At 37.2% G+C, this 17198-nt stretch overlaps 1 protein-coding gene across 2 annotated transcripts; it reads right to left on the reverse strand.

The window, feature by feature from the left end:
• Positions 1–7324, reverse strand: LOC135081243 (putative nuclease HARBI1). Of its 2 annotated transcripts, XM_063975991.1 has the most exons (6): positions 7280–7324; positions 1249–1986; positions 897–1178; positions 355–742; positions 141–274; positions 1–51 (listed from the first exon to the last, which is right to left on the reverse strand). In XM_063975991.1, exons 2-5 carry the CDS (start codon positions 1501–1503, stop codon positions 144–146), a joined length of 1056 nt encoding a protein of 351 aa, XP_063832061.1. In that variant the 5' UTR covers positions 1504–1986; positions 7280–7324; the 3' UTR covers positions 1–51; positions 141–143. The 2 variants fall into 2 exon arrangements, with proteins under 2 accessions (XP_063832061.1, XP_063832059.1); XM_063975989.1 differs by lacking the exon at positions 7280–7324 and having other exon boundaries at positions 1249–2828.
• Positions 7325–17198: the final 9874 nt, after the last annotated feature.

Below are 17198 nucleotides of genomic sequence, written 5' to 3' on the forward strand. Positions count from 1 at the left end.
TTTTTCAATCAAATATTCTTTTTATTTTCATTAAGATGCCAGGAACAGTATCTGAAAAATTAAAATACAACATTTTCATGAACTCAAATGACATTACATAAAAGTAAATCGTTGGAATTTATCAAAATGTATTTTAGTACCATTCAAAAATGTTGATTTATAAAATTTTGTAGTATCAACTGCGACCTACGCCTCAACAATGAAGGTCGGTTGTCGTGAACACTGTTCTCCGTCGAAAGTTGCGGAGTTACAGGGACCTGCTCCATATGTTGTTCTGAAAAATATTATGAATTTGTCAACATTTTGTCATAAAGATTTGTATTCCTTATGTACAGTCAAATTGATAACATTTACCTAACAATGTGTCATTCATATCAATGGCTATATTATGTAATACAGCCAATGCTATGATCACAGCTTTTCCATTTTGGAGGCTTACTGGTAAGCCATGGAGTAGGCATTGGAACCGCTGCTTCCACACCCCAAAACACCTTTCAACAGTGTTCCTAGTTGAGATGTGAGCATTATTGTATGCTTCTTCTTCTGGACGACTAGGCCTTAAAATAGGTGTAAATAGATATGGCAGAAGAGGGTAGCCCGAATCGCCAATAAGGCGTCCTCTAAACTGCCTATCCTCAAATCGTTGTTTTATATTGCTCTCCATAAAAATTCGACTGTCATGTGTACTGCCTCGCCATCTAGCCACTATATCCATTATTTTGAGGTCAGCATCACAGACAACCTAAAATAAAAAAAACAGTATCCTGTAGGTAATCCATCCAATAATATAGTGTTGAATGTTGCTAAAATTTAGATCATACAAAGTAAAAATTATAGACATTATTAAAACAAATCTTTCTCTGTTGTAAACTGTATAAAATCAAAATATATTTTACCTGAACATTCAGGGAATAATAGCCTTTTCTATTAATATAGTACTGGGCCATGTCACCTCCGGTTTTTTTAATTTTAATGTGGGTGCAATCTATGGCTCCTATCACCCCAGGAAAATTTTTAATTGCTCTAAATTTGGCACTAATTCTTTCCTGCTCTCCTATAGTGATAGGCATTTTGATGAAGGAATTTGCCTTATTCGCGATTGCATGCGCGACTCTGGCGCATATCCGGCTCACTGTCGGCTGACTTAGGCCATGGAGGTCACCAGCATCATCTTGTACCTGAAAATGTATGAAAATAATTATAGCAGCCACGACAAAGGGATAAAATAAAACACTTTTTTGTGCTTACCTCACGACGTCCCCAACATCTTATGGCCACTAAAACTTGCAGTTCAGGACACGTGCCACCACCTCTAGCGCTCTGAACCAGATCATCTTCCACCAAATCTATGATGGTGCGCACTGTGTCCTTATTGAACCTATATTTTATTTTAAAATTTAGGTCCCGCAAATCGAATGGGTTGCTTCGTTGGCGGTAGAGCTTTCTACGTCGCGCTGGGTCGGCATTATTGGCTAAATGCACAATTGCATTTATAGCATTCATTTTCACAAGCAAGGATCACAGCAAGGATATTTTGAATAAATAAACCAACGAAGTGACATTCATATGAAATGACATTTATAAAAGTTAGGTTAAAATAGGTTTATTAGAGCTTTAAACAAGGCCCGAGCTCTCGATAACTTATCACACAGTTATAAGAGGATTTTAGCGCTAAATGACGATTATGAATAACAATTTTTATCAAACGTTTTATAAACCTCTAATAAGCATTTGATAAAATGTGAAAAATGATTATGAATAAGACCGTTATTATTTAACTGAGGTCGAACATCATTTAACTGTGATCTAACTAAATTTACCTTAGACTGTATGTAATCGATATCAATAAATTGGAGAAAGGAATGATAGTGGGATATTATTTTGGTAGGACCTAGTTTGAAAGGGAGAATGCCTGGACTGTCTTCTAAGCTGTCAAGTAGGATCTCTTGTGCGACTGCTGCCCGGAGCAGGATCATCATTATTATCCTGCAACAAGCGTGCACTATTAGGGACTCTCTTTAACCTAGACTTAGCCACGGGACCACGCTTTTTCTTAGTGTAAATATGTATAGGGAGATCGGCTAAAACAGTATCGTGAGTGTATCGCGGTGCTAGTTTCTGACGACTGGCCATAGGGTTTTTAACAAAAACGTTTTGCTCGGGATTATACGTTTCTTCGGCCTCTCTAGTTTTATTACGATTCTCCATGATCTCAGTACGGAGGCGTAGAGATGAATCTTGTATCATCTCATAAGCCTTGCTCATCTTAGCGCGGTGATCTATGATATATTGTTGCAATAAATGCTCTGTTAACTCGATATCTATTGGGTCGCGGGGATCGAAGTGACCAGTAATAACCTCTAAGGGTCTACATTTAGTTAAACTGTGTATCGAGCTATTGTACGCTAAGATCGCATAAGATATAAGATTTACTACCGATTCGCTGCGATGCTGTAGTTTTAATAATCGCAAGTGCTCTAACAACGTCGAGTGGAAGCGTTCTACTATTCCGTTTTCGTTTGGAGCATGAGCTAGGATCTTGTGATGCTGGATCTTATGAACGCGAGTGAACTCTAAGAAAAGCTGGTTTGTAAATTCAGTGCCACGATCTGATACTATAATTGAAGGGATTCCATGATGGGTGCAAAACTTTAATACAGCCTGTACTACACTAATAGCAGTGCCATCGCGAAGATGGTACGCCTGGGCATACTTAGAAAAAGCATCAACTAGTGTTAGGTATTTTTCTGTATCAACTGTGAATAAGTCAATGTGCAAGATTTCAAAAGGCTTGGTGGGCGGAGGAACTATGTGAAACTGTTGCTTGATTGGACTACGGTCGTATTTAGCTTGACCGCAAATATTACATTCATTGATATATTTCGAGATGCTATCTTTCATCTTAGGCCAAAAATATTTATTTGACAAAGCTAAGTAACATTCAGTAATACCGCGATGGTTAGTTTTTCCTTCGTGGTATTTCTGTATTAACTCTTGCTGTCTTAGATACTCTTTAATGTTTTCAAGTTCAGTTTTAGTTAGTACAATGTTCATAGCGGAACTTTTAAAGTGGGTTTGAATAATAGGAACAATGTTAAACATCTCTAAAGGAGGGTGGATGATGATGCCTGTCTTCACTTTCGGATTAACGTATTCTTTTATTGCGTTAACTACATCTTGTTCGAGATTAGACTTAGATAATTGAATAGCGGTGCGTGTGTGGCTTTCGAAAGGTTTAGATACAGTGGTTTTGCCTTTGATATCACCGACTACTGTGAAACAGATCTGTCTATGGAATTTATTAAGAGGCTCATCTGAAATGGGGACTTCTAAGATGGGATTCTCAGCATCTGTATGTACTGTCAATGTGTCTGAATTATCTAAAGAAGGGGCCTTCTCGGTTGGGTTAGCTACTATAGAACTGATCTCCTCATTGTGGATTTCAATGCGAGATAGCGCATCGGCGTTGGTGTTACATTTGCCTTGCTTATAGATAACGGTGAAATCATATTCACTCAGCTTTAATCTCCAACGAGTGAGACGAGAGTTGGGTTCTTTGAGATTCATAACCCATTGCAGGGGCTTATGATCTGTAATGATCTTAAATTTACGTCCAAATAGATATGGACGGAAGTACTTAGTGGCCCAAACAATCGCTAACAACTCCTTCTCAATAGTACTGTAATTTATCTCGCTGGTGTTAAGAGTTCTAAATGCGTACGCTATTGGCTTGTCGCTACCGATAGGTCCTTGAGATAGTACAGCGCCTATTGCTAGATTGGAGGCGTCTGTAGTTAAAATGAAATCTTTAGAGAAATCTGGATACTGCAATATGGGATCATTGGTGAGTAGTAATTTACATTTCTCGAAACAGTTGACATAATTTGGATCTAAAGTGATTTTGGAACCTTTTTTCAAACACTGAGTTAACGGCTTAGTAATCCGTGCGAAATCTGGGATGAACTTCCTGTAGTACCCTAAGAGTCCTAGGAACCTCTTAATTTCAGTGGGAGTTTTTGGTATGGGATATTTCTTGATGGCTTCGATCTTATCCGGGTTAGGCTTTACACCATCTTTGCTGATGATGTGACCTAGGAATGCTGTCTCAAGTTTGAGGAACTCGGACTTGTCCATCTGTATCTTGAAATTAGACTCACGGAGTCTTTGGAACACCTTTTCAAGATTATTTATGTGTTCCTGTAAGGACGTACTGAAAATGATGACGTCATCAAGATACACAAGACAGATAACGTTCTGTAGACCACGGAGGACATTGTCCATAACGCATTTTTTTTTTTTTTTTTTTTTTTTTTTTTTTTTTTTTTTTTTTAAAAAAGATTATTACCAATTTGTATTGCCCAAATTACTAATAGTCCCATTAGCCCCTCGTGGTAAGCTAAATAAGCTTGTGTTACGAGTGGGCTCACCACAATAGTCGAGCGGCGGTGGGATTGGCATTGGAAGGTGCTTGGTGCGTTCTTTAAACCCATCGGCATTCTGAGAAATTCGAAATGGCCGTGTTCTACGTTAAAAGCTGTTTTAGGTATATCCGAGGGTTCCATTTCCACCTGATGGAAACCACTGGCAAGATCCAGGGTGGTAAAATATTGACAGTTGCCTAGTTTGTCCAAAATATCCGCAATGTTAGGGATAGGATACTTGTCGTCGATGGTTTTATCATTTAGTTTCCTAAAATCAACAACAAGACGCCACTTAGTTTTGCCAGAGGCGTCAGCTTTCTTGGGAACTACCCAGATAGGTGAGCTCCATGCTGAACTAGATGGCCTGATGATACCTTGTTCTAGCATTTTACTAATCTGGCTCCTAACCTCTTCCCTATGGATGTACGGGTAACGGTAACTCTTGGTATAAACTGGTAGCTCGTCAGTAGTCTTGATCGAGTGTTTGATCTGATTTGTAAAAGTTAAAGCCTCGCCTTCGATATAAAATACGTCTGCATATTGAGCGCATAAATTTTGTAAGTTCGCGCGCTCTTCAGCGTTCAAATGGCTAGTCCGTAGACGCGAGAGAACGTCCGTAGCACGTTTAGATAGCTTCGTAACGCTTTGATGACGCGGGTCACGCGGTTCACTACTCGTAGTATGAGGGTGACGTAATTCGCTCGTAGCATAGGTAAGTTCCGTAGCATTTAGTTCGCGCTCGGTACGCGTGGACTCTACATTATAGATCTCTGCGCTAACCTGGCGGTCGACGGAAAAAATGACGTCATTATGACTTGGGTTTGATATCTCTAAATATCCACGATTATCTTTAACGCTGGTTAAACATTCTCCTACAATGCAATTAGATATTACCTGTTCTGGGATAAACGCATCTCCGTCTCTGACATTGATAGGGAGTTTAATTAATTTAGAGGAACGCCCTGGAATGATGTCTTCATACAGGTTAACGTTCCGGGAATCATAGACATGAATCGGGTTAGAAGCGTGCCGTGTAATAAGTAACTTATTTTTAAAATCAATTGACGATTCCCATTTGTTCAATAAATCTGACCCAATTAAACCGTCGAAATAATTATGGAATTTATACACAAAAAGTGTAACATCGGTCGTGTCATTGAATTCCGAGAAACACGGTAGCGTAATAGAATAATCGCACCGGCTTATTGCGTGTACATTGACGACTTCAAACGGATCGTAATTTAATTCATAATTCGAGAAATATTTTTCGACAGCTTCCGGACTTATAAACGACTGATTAGCTCCGGTGTCTATAAGTAATTTTAAAGGTGGGTTCAATATCTGAACATACGGGAGTTGTCTCTGGGTTTGCAAGTTTAATTCTATTTTGGTTTGTCTGAGCGGGCTGGCTCCTGAAAATCCTCGGCCTTGCTAGGTGAAGGACTTTCTTCCGTAATTTCACAAACGGGTTCGGTATTAAATAGTTCTGGATAATTATAATTGGGTGCATAAAAAATATCATTAGAATAGTCAATGTATTCGCAATAGGGCATGCTGTTATCGCCGTGATAGTAATCTGAGTAGCCATCGAAATAAGGTCCGTATTCATAATCCAAGCAATCATTAAAATTCATTTCTCGCGTTTTAAAGTAATTACTTGGTGGTGGATTACCAAACCTACGCCAATCATGACCACTAGGTGGTAAAGGTTTGCTAACAAAGTGGCTTACGCCGCTCATGGGTTTGGGTGCCTGATAATTAGCAACGGGTGGATTCCTATTGGGCATTCTGAACACATGACTTTGTGGATTATAATTTGGAGGTGGAGCACTGAACATCTGCTGGGTACGTGTCGGTCCACGGTTCAGTTGTGGTTGAACTGGGTTTGGTCGCCATTGCTGGGACGGCTGGGGTATACGGAATGGTTGAGGTTGAGGACGAGATGCCCCTGGCATGCTAAAACCTAGAGGCTTTGAAGATGGCATTGGTGGCATGGGAAAATAATTAGGAGGGCTATAAATTGGTTTAGTAGGTGGAGGTAAAATGAAAGATTGCGATTTCCTATCGGGCAATTGCTCATTTCTCTGCTGTAAATATAAGGTATTAATTTCCTCCTGTACAAATTCTAGCGCTTGCTCTATAGATGCGGGCCGCATGCATCGAATACGCGAACCCAGCGGTTCCTTGAGGCCGCGTAAATATGATTGCAAGGTTAATTTTTTGTATAACTGACGTTTGGCCTCTACTGTAGTGGGAACACTATCATGCAAAGTTACGTATGTTATTATAGTGCTGAAAAGGGTCTGACAGCGCTCATAAAATTCCTGCGGTGTGCTATGGCCCTGCGACTGTAATGCTAAATCATTGTACAACGCGGTTTCATCGCGTTGATCGGCAAAGTTATTAATTAACGCATTTCTTATGCCTTGCCAATCGCTAGGAATGCCATGTGAATTTATAAGACGGGCGGCGGGCCCTGTGACTTTATTTAAGATGCCGTTTAATAAGGCCTGGTTTTCCAATTCGTGTCCCGGCCCTGTGTTAACGTGCCTGAGAACGAGTTGATCGCACAAATGTATGAAACGAGTTAACACGTTGGGGTTCCCGTCAAATTCCGGGAGTAGTCTAAGGGATTTAAAGATGTTGTCTACGGGATCTGACATTATTTCGACTTCTTCCTCTATTACTTCCTCTATATTCCTATGTGCGTCTAACCTATTAATCCTATCTAACCTAGGGGAATCGGACCCCGATCGTCTAGGATGAAAAATTTTGGAAAGGGATAATTACACTAGGAAAGGTAAAAAGGATTACACAGTAAAAGGAGAGCAACACATGAAAGATTCAAATGTACTCACAGTTTCATAATCTTGGTTTTCTCTGGCTATTGGTATCAATGTCTGGATGCCTGCGCTGCTGCACGTCGTAGGTTCAGGATACTCAGGATGCGACTTGATAGCCACGCGGTCGTCTTCTTCTAGAGTCTTCTCGATGAAGCGCGAGCCCGACCGTGAGTATCCTACCGACTGCGCCAAATACGTACGGCGGCAGCGATAGTCTCAAAAAAAACCAATTTACTTTAAACTAATTTAATTAAAGATATAGAAATTACAATTACAAATTAATTATAACTAGAGCGATTGACCAAGTTCGATGTTGGAACCAAAGTGATCGATGTGGCGGTGGCGCGATGGGACGCGGCGGCTCGGTGCATCACGTTCTGCCGACGCAGCTCCTCGTGTCGCCGATTGACGCAATTACTTGTTTAGCCAAAATCTAGGTTGGTACTTCGTAGGCGTTTCCCTTAGAGTGGCAGGGTGTAACAAGCAATTGCACATCCAATATTGTCTGTAAAAAGTGTTTACAAAAGCATCATCACTTATTACATCTTGATTCGCAGACATGTAATGAGACTTCTGCCTGTAGCTCTACTTCAAATGATTCTCACATCAATTCCCCGAGTAATGTTGTAATGACATCTTCAATAGTTACACAAAATAGTACCTCTGTATGTCAAGTGTCCCTTCTGCCCACTGCATTAGTGAATGTGTGTGACAGTGATGGTAAGCGATATGACTGCACTGTGCTTTTGGACATAGGTAGCCAAAAGAATTATATTAGTTCTGCGTTTGCTAATAAATTGTACTGTGTTAATTTTGAAGATGCTAGTCAAACTGTGGCCGGGGTGGGAGGTCATACTTGTAAAATAAAGCATAAAGTTGCACCATCAGTTTATTCTAACTGTTCTGATTTTAAATATTGTTCAGAATTCGGTGTGTTAGATTTTATTACTGATCCTTTACCAATGGTCAATGTGTCTAAAGAGGCACTGCCGTCTCTCATGCATTTGCATTTAGCTGACCCTAATTTCAATGTGTCTAAGGACATTGATATGATTCTTGGTGTTTCATGTTTTGCAAAATGTCTTCGAGAAGGCAAGATCGATCTAGGTCCAAATATGCCCACATTAATAAATACTGAATTTGGTTGGGTATTTTGTGGTGAATTGTCTGTGGTAGGTCAACATGTTTCGGGTTTAAAAAGCCAATGTCATTTGTCTGTCCTACATAACGACATTAAAAAATTTTGGCAATTAGAAGAAATGCCTAATGATAATATGTTGTCATTTCAGGAGAAAAGGTGCGAACAGAGCTACCTTGATTCTGTGTCCAGGGATGAAGAAGGAAGGTATCATGTCGATTTGCCAATAAACAAAGAACTTCTACCAAAACTAGGTAATTCTTACAATGTTGCTTTTCGTTGTCTTATGTCATTGGAGAAAAGATTCCAAAATAATTCTGACTTTTTTAAGGCCTATAAAGCTTTTATTGAGGAATTTCTTAAACTTGGCCATGCTCACTTTGTTCATATAAATTCACACAAAGGTGATGAAATTGAATATTACATGCCTCATCATGCTGTCTTGAAGGAAAGTTCCTCTACTACCAAGCTTAGGATTGTATTCAATGGTTCTCAACCCACTTATACGGGCTTGAGCTTAAATGATGTACTTCTTGTGGGTCCTGTTGTTCAACCTGACATGTTTACCATACTTCTGAGATTTCGTACCTATGTTTATGTTTTTGTGTCTGATATAACTAAAATGTACAGGCAAATTCGAAAGAAACCTCAGTATCAAGCACTTCAGCGCATCCTGTGGAGAGATGATCCATCGCATGATATACAGTGTCTTCAGCTGGATACTGTTACATATGGAACAGCATCAGCCAGTTACCTTGCTACACGGACATTGGTGAAATTGGTTGAGGATGAAGGTGATAATTTTCCATCTGCTTCTAAGGCATTACTTCAAAGTACCTTCGTTGATGACATTTTGCATGGCGAGAATGATCTTTCTTCTGCATTAAATACCATAAATGAGTTGCAAGAGTTGTTAGCTAAAGGAAGGTTTGAATTGCACAAATGGTACTCTAATAGCTCAATGTTAATGTCGCAATTTCCTCCTGAAAAACTTGAAAAATGTCATTTTTCCTTTGACAATAAGGAGGGTTCTTGTATTAAAACGCTAGGTTTGAAGTGGGAGCCAAACTCAGATAAATTTCAGGTCGAGGTACCTAAATATACTTCCACTAGTCATACCAAAAGAAATATTTTGTCTGATATTGCTAAGGTCTATGATCCCTTGGGTTTTATTGCTCCAGTTACAGTCTATGCTAAGTTGATAATGCAAGATATCTGGAAGGCAAACGTTGACTGGGATTCTGAGGTGCCTGACGCTATTTTATCTAAATGGATTTTTTTTTGTGCCAATCTTGAATGCTTGAATGTCATTTCAGTGCCTCGTCTCATGGTTAATACTGACGCAGAGAGGGTTGAGCTTCATGGCTTCGCAGATAGCTCCACGAAGGCGTATGGCTGCGTCGTGTACATCCGCTGCAGTTGTCCTGAAAAAACTACAGTCCACTTAGTATGTGCGAAGACAAGAGTTGCTCCTCTCAAACCTGTCACTCTGCCTAAGTTAGAACTTTGCGCTGCACTGTTGCTTGCTAAGCTTATGAGCACTGTTTCCAAGACTTTAAATATTAGTTCTGAGAACTCATTCTATTGGACTGACTCCATGATTACCCTGTGTTGGATACAGAGTGATCCCGCTAGACGAGATGTTTTTGTATCGAATAGAGTTGGCCAAATACAAAATTTGTCTCCTAAAGACAATTGGTTTCATGTAAAGTCTTCAGAGAACCCTGCTGACATGGCTTCACGTGGTTTGGAACCACAGGATCTTTCCAATTGCAAATTATGGTTTAATGGACCTAACTGGCTTTTTCAAAGTGACTCACCTTGGCTTCATTCACCTCAAGTGTTTTCTCAGGATGACTCAGTGGGTGTAGTGTAGCACTACCTACCTTTGAGGAGACTAAAAACGATTTTCTTGAATTATTCGACAGATATTCGTCTTGGAGTCGATTGGTTAGAGTCATGGCTTATGTACGTCGATTTATTAACAATATGAAAAATGCTAAATCTAAAATCACTGAATTTCTCACAAGTAAGGAGCTTAATCAAGCATCAAGTTGTATCATCAAATGCGTGCAGCATGCTCATTTTCAAAAAAATGCTAATGGTAATGTTTCCTCGGAACTTGGTTCTGGTTCTAAGTCTTTGAAGTTTTTAAACATATTTTCAGATGGCGAAGGAATGTTGCGCGTGGGTGGTCGCTTACGTTATGCTGATATCCCTGTTGATCAAAAATTTCCATTGCTACTGCCAGCACGTTGTCATGTCACTGACTTGTTGATTAGGTATGAGCATGAGAGGTTGCTGCATGCTGGAACGCAGACGACTTTGTCCAGTTTACGAAGATTTGTGTGGCCGCTAAACGCTCGAAATTCTGTGCGTCATTTCATACACAAGTGTGTACGTTGTTACAGGTTTAAGGCAGAAACTGCTTCACAAATAATGGCTGACCTACCCAAATGTCGTATTACTCCTTCTCGACCCTTTCTGTTCACAGGCATAGATTTTGCTGGACCGCTGTCTGTCAAAGTTGCTCGTATAAGGAAACCTATTATAACTAAAGGTTATATTTGCCTTTTTGTGTGCTTGAGTACTAAAGCTATTCATATCGAACTAGTGTCGAATCTCACTACTAAGGAATTTCTAAATGCATTGCGTAGATTCATTTCTAGACGAGGTAAATGTGCTAAAATATTCAGTGATAATGGTACTACTTTTCATGGGGCAAAAAATGAGCTTCATGAGTTATTCAACATGTTTAAGAACGATTTTGAACAAGTTTCAAATTATGTAATTTCAGAAGGTATTGAGTGGCGGTTTATAATTCCTTATTCAGCTCATTGGGGCGGGTTATGGGAAAGCTCTGTAAAACTTGTAAAGCATCATTTAAAGAGAGTGTTAGGACACACTGTACTTTGTTATGAACATTTGTATACTCTCTTAACTCAAATTGAAGCTATTGTAAACAGTCGACCAATAACTCCATTGAGAGACTTGGATGGTGATGAGCAGTGTCTCACGCCAGCTCATTTTTTAATTGGGAGCAGTCTGACTTCGTTTCCGGAGGGTGATTTTGCAGAATTTCCTGATAATAGATTGGATGTATATCAACAAATATGTAAACTACGGCAAACCTTCTGGAAGCGTTGGAAAACTGACTATTTAAATACATTACAAATGAGGTATAAATGGTACAAAGAAAACCCAGATTTAATGTTAAATACTATTGTTTTATTAAAGGATGATAATCAGCCACCAATGTCTTGGCCATTGGGTCGTGTAGTTGAATTATATGAGTATTTCTCAAAAAAAATGTACGTAACGAAACGGTAGTAACGAAATAGTAAGGCCATAAGGCTTGTTATACATTGGCGAAATATTGTGAATGCTCTTCATTTATTCAATTCGAAATATTTGTAAGTATGCACCCAAATACGGGGTAATATTAAGGGGTTAGAAATAAAATAAGGGAGTAATCATTCATACTATTTTAATAAAATTATTTTTGTTCCATCATGTTTATCCATTTTGAGTCGTTCTCTGTAAGCGTTTTGCCTTTCGGCATTGGTTTTTGGCGGCATTCCTAAAAAAACAAAAGATGTAATCACATAAAAACGTAATCTAAATGATTTGATTATTTTTTGCCGGTGGCACTTTTGTAAGGCAGATAGTATCCAATCCTTTTGTTATTGACGCTCTATATTTTTTGAAATAAATTAAGTAGTGAATATTACTATGCTTAGTCAAGCAATAACAGTATACACTCAGCATTATGTTGTACTTTTTCGTAACGTAACGAAATTCGTAAAAAACGTAACGAAATATTAGACAAAATGAGATCAGAAACAAGTATTTTTTTGATAAAAGCTGTTACAGCAAATATAAAAGCTTACTAAATGTTCGTACCACACGTATTACAAAAAATGGTTAAATGAAGACTTACCGTTCTATATAAAATCGCTGATTTTACTTCCTGTTACGAAAAAGTAATCCCACAAAACACACACGTTTTCACTGATTTTCGCGATAGATGTATGGCGGAGACGTCAGGCCAACAGCCATTCAGAGTGCAGCTATTGTTGTCCGTGTAAAATAAAATATGGAACTGTTCAGAAACCATGGGAAAGTAGAAATAAACGTAACTAAAGAGTAAATAACGAAATAGTAAATGAGAGCGACTCATTTTGTTTTTTTGCTTTAAATTGCTAATTATTATATCACCCCATAGAAAATCAATTTGATACAGAAACTGCGATTACTGTAGAACGATAATACAAAGAAATTTACAATAATTTAGTTACGTATCGCATTTTATGAAACAAAAACACATGAAAAAGCTAGGGTGGCAAACAGGTTTTTGTATGAAAGGTAAAAAAGGACTATTTTTAAAATATCTAAATATTTGGTAATAAGTAGGATTATAGCTATAATTCTTCGTTATCTTAAAGATTAATATTCATCCTTCAAAATTGTGTGTGTGTTTTTTTTGTGTGATGATTTATAAATATAAAACTTTTGAACTGTTTCAGAGCACACTTTTTTTTTTCAAAATGTACATTTTTTTTGAGAAATACTCATATAAAGGTAAAGATAATCATATTCGAGCTGTTGTTGTAAAAACTAAAACTGGTTTGTATTCTCGACCTATTACAAAAATTGTCCCATTGCCTATTGAGCAAAGTAATTAACTTAAGAACTGATAAATGTAATTTTATAATTACTGTCTAAACTGTAAAGTTAAAAGTTTAATTATGTATTTGTTTAACTTTCATTATTAAAAACATAGTTTGATTTGTTTCTACACTATGAGTGTATACTATCTTGTGTATTAAACTAAATATTGTATACATAATTACATGTTATATTTAAAGGATTTACAATAAGTAAAACTTGTTTACTACTAGTATGTAACTGGTAGGCTATTATAGCTCGTAGGACACCTTATGGTTGTGTACTTATGTATGATGCCAAGAGCTTGTACTTATGTATGACGCCAAGAGCGCTTAGGTTTGTTGAACTTACTTACCTTAATTAATCTCTTTCTTGGTAAGTGCATTTCTGTAGGTGTATTTCATTGCTAAAGTATTATATTGCAAAATGTAAGTTGTAATGTTAATAGCTTTAACTTCTTTGTTTGAAGATTGAAATGTAATTTCAATGGGGCGGGTGTATGGTAAAAATGTAATAACGATATCTGGCAACCCAGAAGCGTTGTATGCTCTATGGCCCCTCTCTATGGTCTCTTTTTCCTACCATTCAAGTGTGTGCACATGGTTGTAAATTATCTTCTCAATAAATAGAATATCACTGAAGTTAAGTGTCTTTTGTACCTGCCGCATCACTCTGTTCAGTACCTATTAGTAGATAACTCCATAATTAATCATAGAGCTGTCCCACTAACCTTTTATCAAATCTATGTACCTTAACAAACCGAGTTGAATTTAAGTATATCTAGAGTAAACATAAATAACTTGTTTGATTTTTGCAACATTGAGCGTGACCCAGTTTATTATTTTTGTTTACGCAGACACTGTAATATGTTGGATGTTTTTAATAAAGTATGTAGAACAAGCAATATTATGTAGCACATTGTATTGATTTTAAATCTTAAATGTAACTTGTGTAGATTTTAATTTTTAATTATAATATTATTATGTATAAATATTAGATTATATATTTTGCTAGAAATAATTCTATTAATAAAGTAATGTAAGCCTTTTTTTTGCCTGAGATACAGGAATTATAATTCTTAGTTCAGGCACGTATGTACTTTTACCTATTTATAGTTTAATATTAGCCTATTGTTAAAAACTGTCAATAAGTTATTCAATAAAGAATTTATTTATTAAAGAATTTATTATATAATAATAAGATTATAGATGTCGTCGTTGTCTAAACAAACGGACATTATAACATCGATCGTAAATATAAAAAAACTCGATTAACAGAGTCAGATGCTTAAAGTTAATAATTCTTCCTAAGGAATGTTAACTTTATGGTCAGATGATAAATCCAAACTGGCTTATCTCAGTGTAGTTAAAACTAGTGAGAATACGTTAAACCGAATAGGTACTTAATTATTTTTAACCGATTATGTCTATTATAGGCATTGAAAATCGTTTAATATTAATTTACTAATTTCGATCAATTTCCAATCTAGTCAAACAGCCTGTTTAAAAAAACCGTTTTTTTGACATACCTAGGTACTCTAACTAATTTACTAATGACTAGGCAGCATGGCCTTTGACCTTAGCCTGTTCCAGAAAGAACGAATTGAAAAAAACATCTCTAAAGTAATCTGTGCCCTCGTGTTACATGGCGGGAACCGTGAACCGCAAACCTTAAGCCGGGTTGACACGATAAGAGTCAGTTCGGACCGAGTGGACTCGGATTACTACTCGGACGCTACTCGTATCGTGTAAACATGTAATCCGAGCGCACTCGTACGAATGTACTATGACAGAGCGGACTAGGACGCTGCTCTATTTTTTCTATCACTCGGATCTGAGCTCGGACAATTTTAATTAAAAATAATGGCGGCGTCAAGGAAAAAGTGGTCGGAACGTGATACTGTCAGGTTCGTGGAACTGTATGAAGAAGAAGAAGTGCTGTGGAACGTGAGACTTAAAGAGTATAAAATCAAAGATGCCCGAAATGCCGCTATTGAGCGCATTATACATAACCTCAACATGGATATTACAATTCAAGATGTGAACACGAAAATAAATAACATTCGCAGCACATACAACCAGGAAAAACTAAAAATTAAAAAATCTACTGGGACCGGATCAGGAGCTAATGATGTTTATGTTCCTTCGTTGGCTTGGTACGAAATCGCCGACAGATTTTTATCTGGGGTCATAAAAAGCAGGAAAACTTATCAGAATGTGGTAAGTTTATTTATCTATACTTACTAATATTATAAGATTTTTATGTTTGTGTGTCTATTTGAAACGAATAAATTCAAAAACTTCATCCTGCCTGAGTAACATAGGCCGCGGAAAAGTAGGTACACTATTCCCACGGAAAAACTTATTAAACAGCGGGCTGACAGAAAGCTATGTAGTATTAATAAAACATTTAAACATTTGTATTTCAATTTATTAGCTGTAGTTTTATAATGTCACAGATATTCTTAAAATATTCAAACTTAACACAGAATTCTTAAAATATTCTGCTACTTTGCCATGGGACGGAGCCTTCTCCAATGAAGTAATTTTTATAATTGGTTCTTCGTTGCTCTGCCAACCGAGATGGATGATTACTACCTTGATTCACAAGATCTGCAACATAATTTGAACCAGGTTCCTGTCTCCACGAACCAGGTCTGTCATCTGTGTCCATTGTTCCCGCCGTCAGATGACCTAAACTGAACTGTCCCGCCAAACTCATTGGCAGGGGGCGCTACAATCGTTCAACTGTATAGTTTCCAACATGGCAAAAACGGTATTGACAGTGGCAACGGTATTCTAAGGGATTGCCATCAACATCAGGCATGACCATGACGAGCAATAGCGGTGAGTAAAGTTATCAATTAGTTCAATGATTTCAAAATAGGTTTACTTTTAAAGTTTTCTTTAGAACCTAGTTTCTAGAGTAGTACAGTATCTTTGTCATGCACATTTACATACTTGACTATGTTGTTTTTTTTTTAGATTCCTTATCTACTACTTCCGGGCTGGATGAGAGACATAATTTTCAAGATCAGATGATACAAGTATGCCCTGAAACAGCTGATAAATTAACACAACTATGTTTGTCTGCAAAGGTTAGAAGCAAAGCTGTACAAACTTCTAGTCAAGCTAAAGATAAAAATACTTCTTCTTTAACAACTCATACTAAGACTATAGCAACATCACCTATTAAAATTAAGTCTCGAGTTGGATCAGAAGGTTATATGAAATTCAGGAGGAAATTACTATTCCGTGAAAAGTTAGAAGAGTCATCTTCGACCAGTTCAACACCATCAAAACCTTCACAGTTAACAACTGACACATCGCCATCTGTTCAGTCCCTACTAACAATGACATCAACTAGCAGTAACCAAGAAATTCAAGCTGAATTATCTGAAATAAGAAGGAAAATTGAAGCAGAAAATCGGCAGCGAATGTCTATTGAAAATACTACACAATTAATTAAGAATAATCCAAGATATTACCTAGGTATTTCTAAGGACTGTTATTTTTTAATTGATATTATAAAAAAAACATACTAAGCTTCGTGAAGAACACATATCATTGTGTTTAAAAAAAATAAGGTTAAATACACGATTTTCTGAACTTGGAGATAGATCAATTTGGCATGTCTTTGTCTTATGTCAGTAAAATTTAACATGGTCAGAATACAAGAAAGCAAACACTGCCAAATACTTAATCAGTAGTACTCCTGATGGTATTATCAATTATATTTCACCTGGGTTCAGTGGCAGAACTACTGATGCCTTGTTAGTACAGAACTGCAACTTTTTAGATTGTTTAGAACCAGATGTGTCTATACTTGCAGATAGGGGATTTAAACATATTGAAGAACTTTTACTGCAAAAAGGAATTAATTTAATAAGACCTCCAAGTGTTTCTTCTAATTCCAAATTATCAAAAAGTGATGTAATTAAAACAAAACAGGTAGCAAGTTTAAGGATTCACATTGAGCGAATTATAAGACGTTTAAGAGAATTTTTTATGTTAAAACCCCATTATGTAGTTAATAACAAATTGTTACAATATTTGGATGAATGTGTTATTATTTCCTGCGCACTAATTAATCTACAGGATAGTTTAATAAAAAATACATGATTTTCAA

This window comes from Ostrinia nubilalis, chromosome 19 (genome assembly GCF_963855985.1).
Source record: "Ostrinia nubilalis chromosome 19, ilOstNubi1.1, whole genome shotgun sequence".
Classification (NCBI taxonomy): Eukaryota; Metazoa; Arthropoda; class Insecta; order Lepidoptera; family Crambidae; genus Ostrinia; species Ostrinia nubilalis.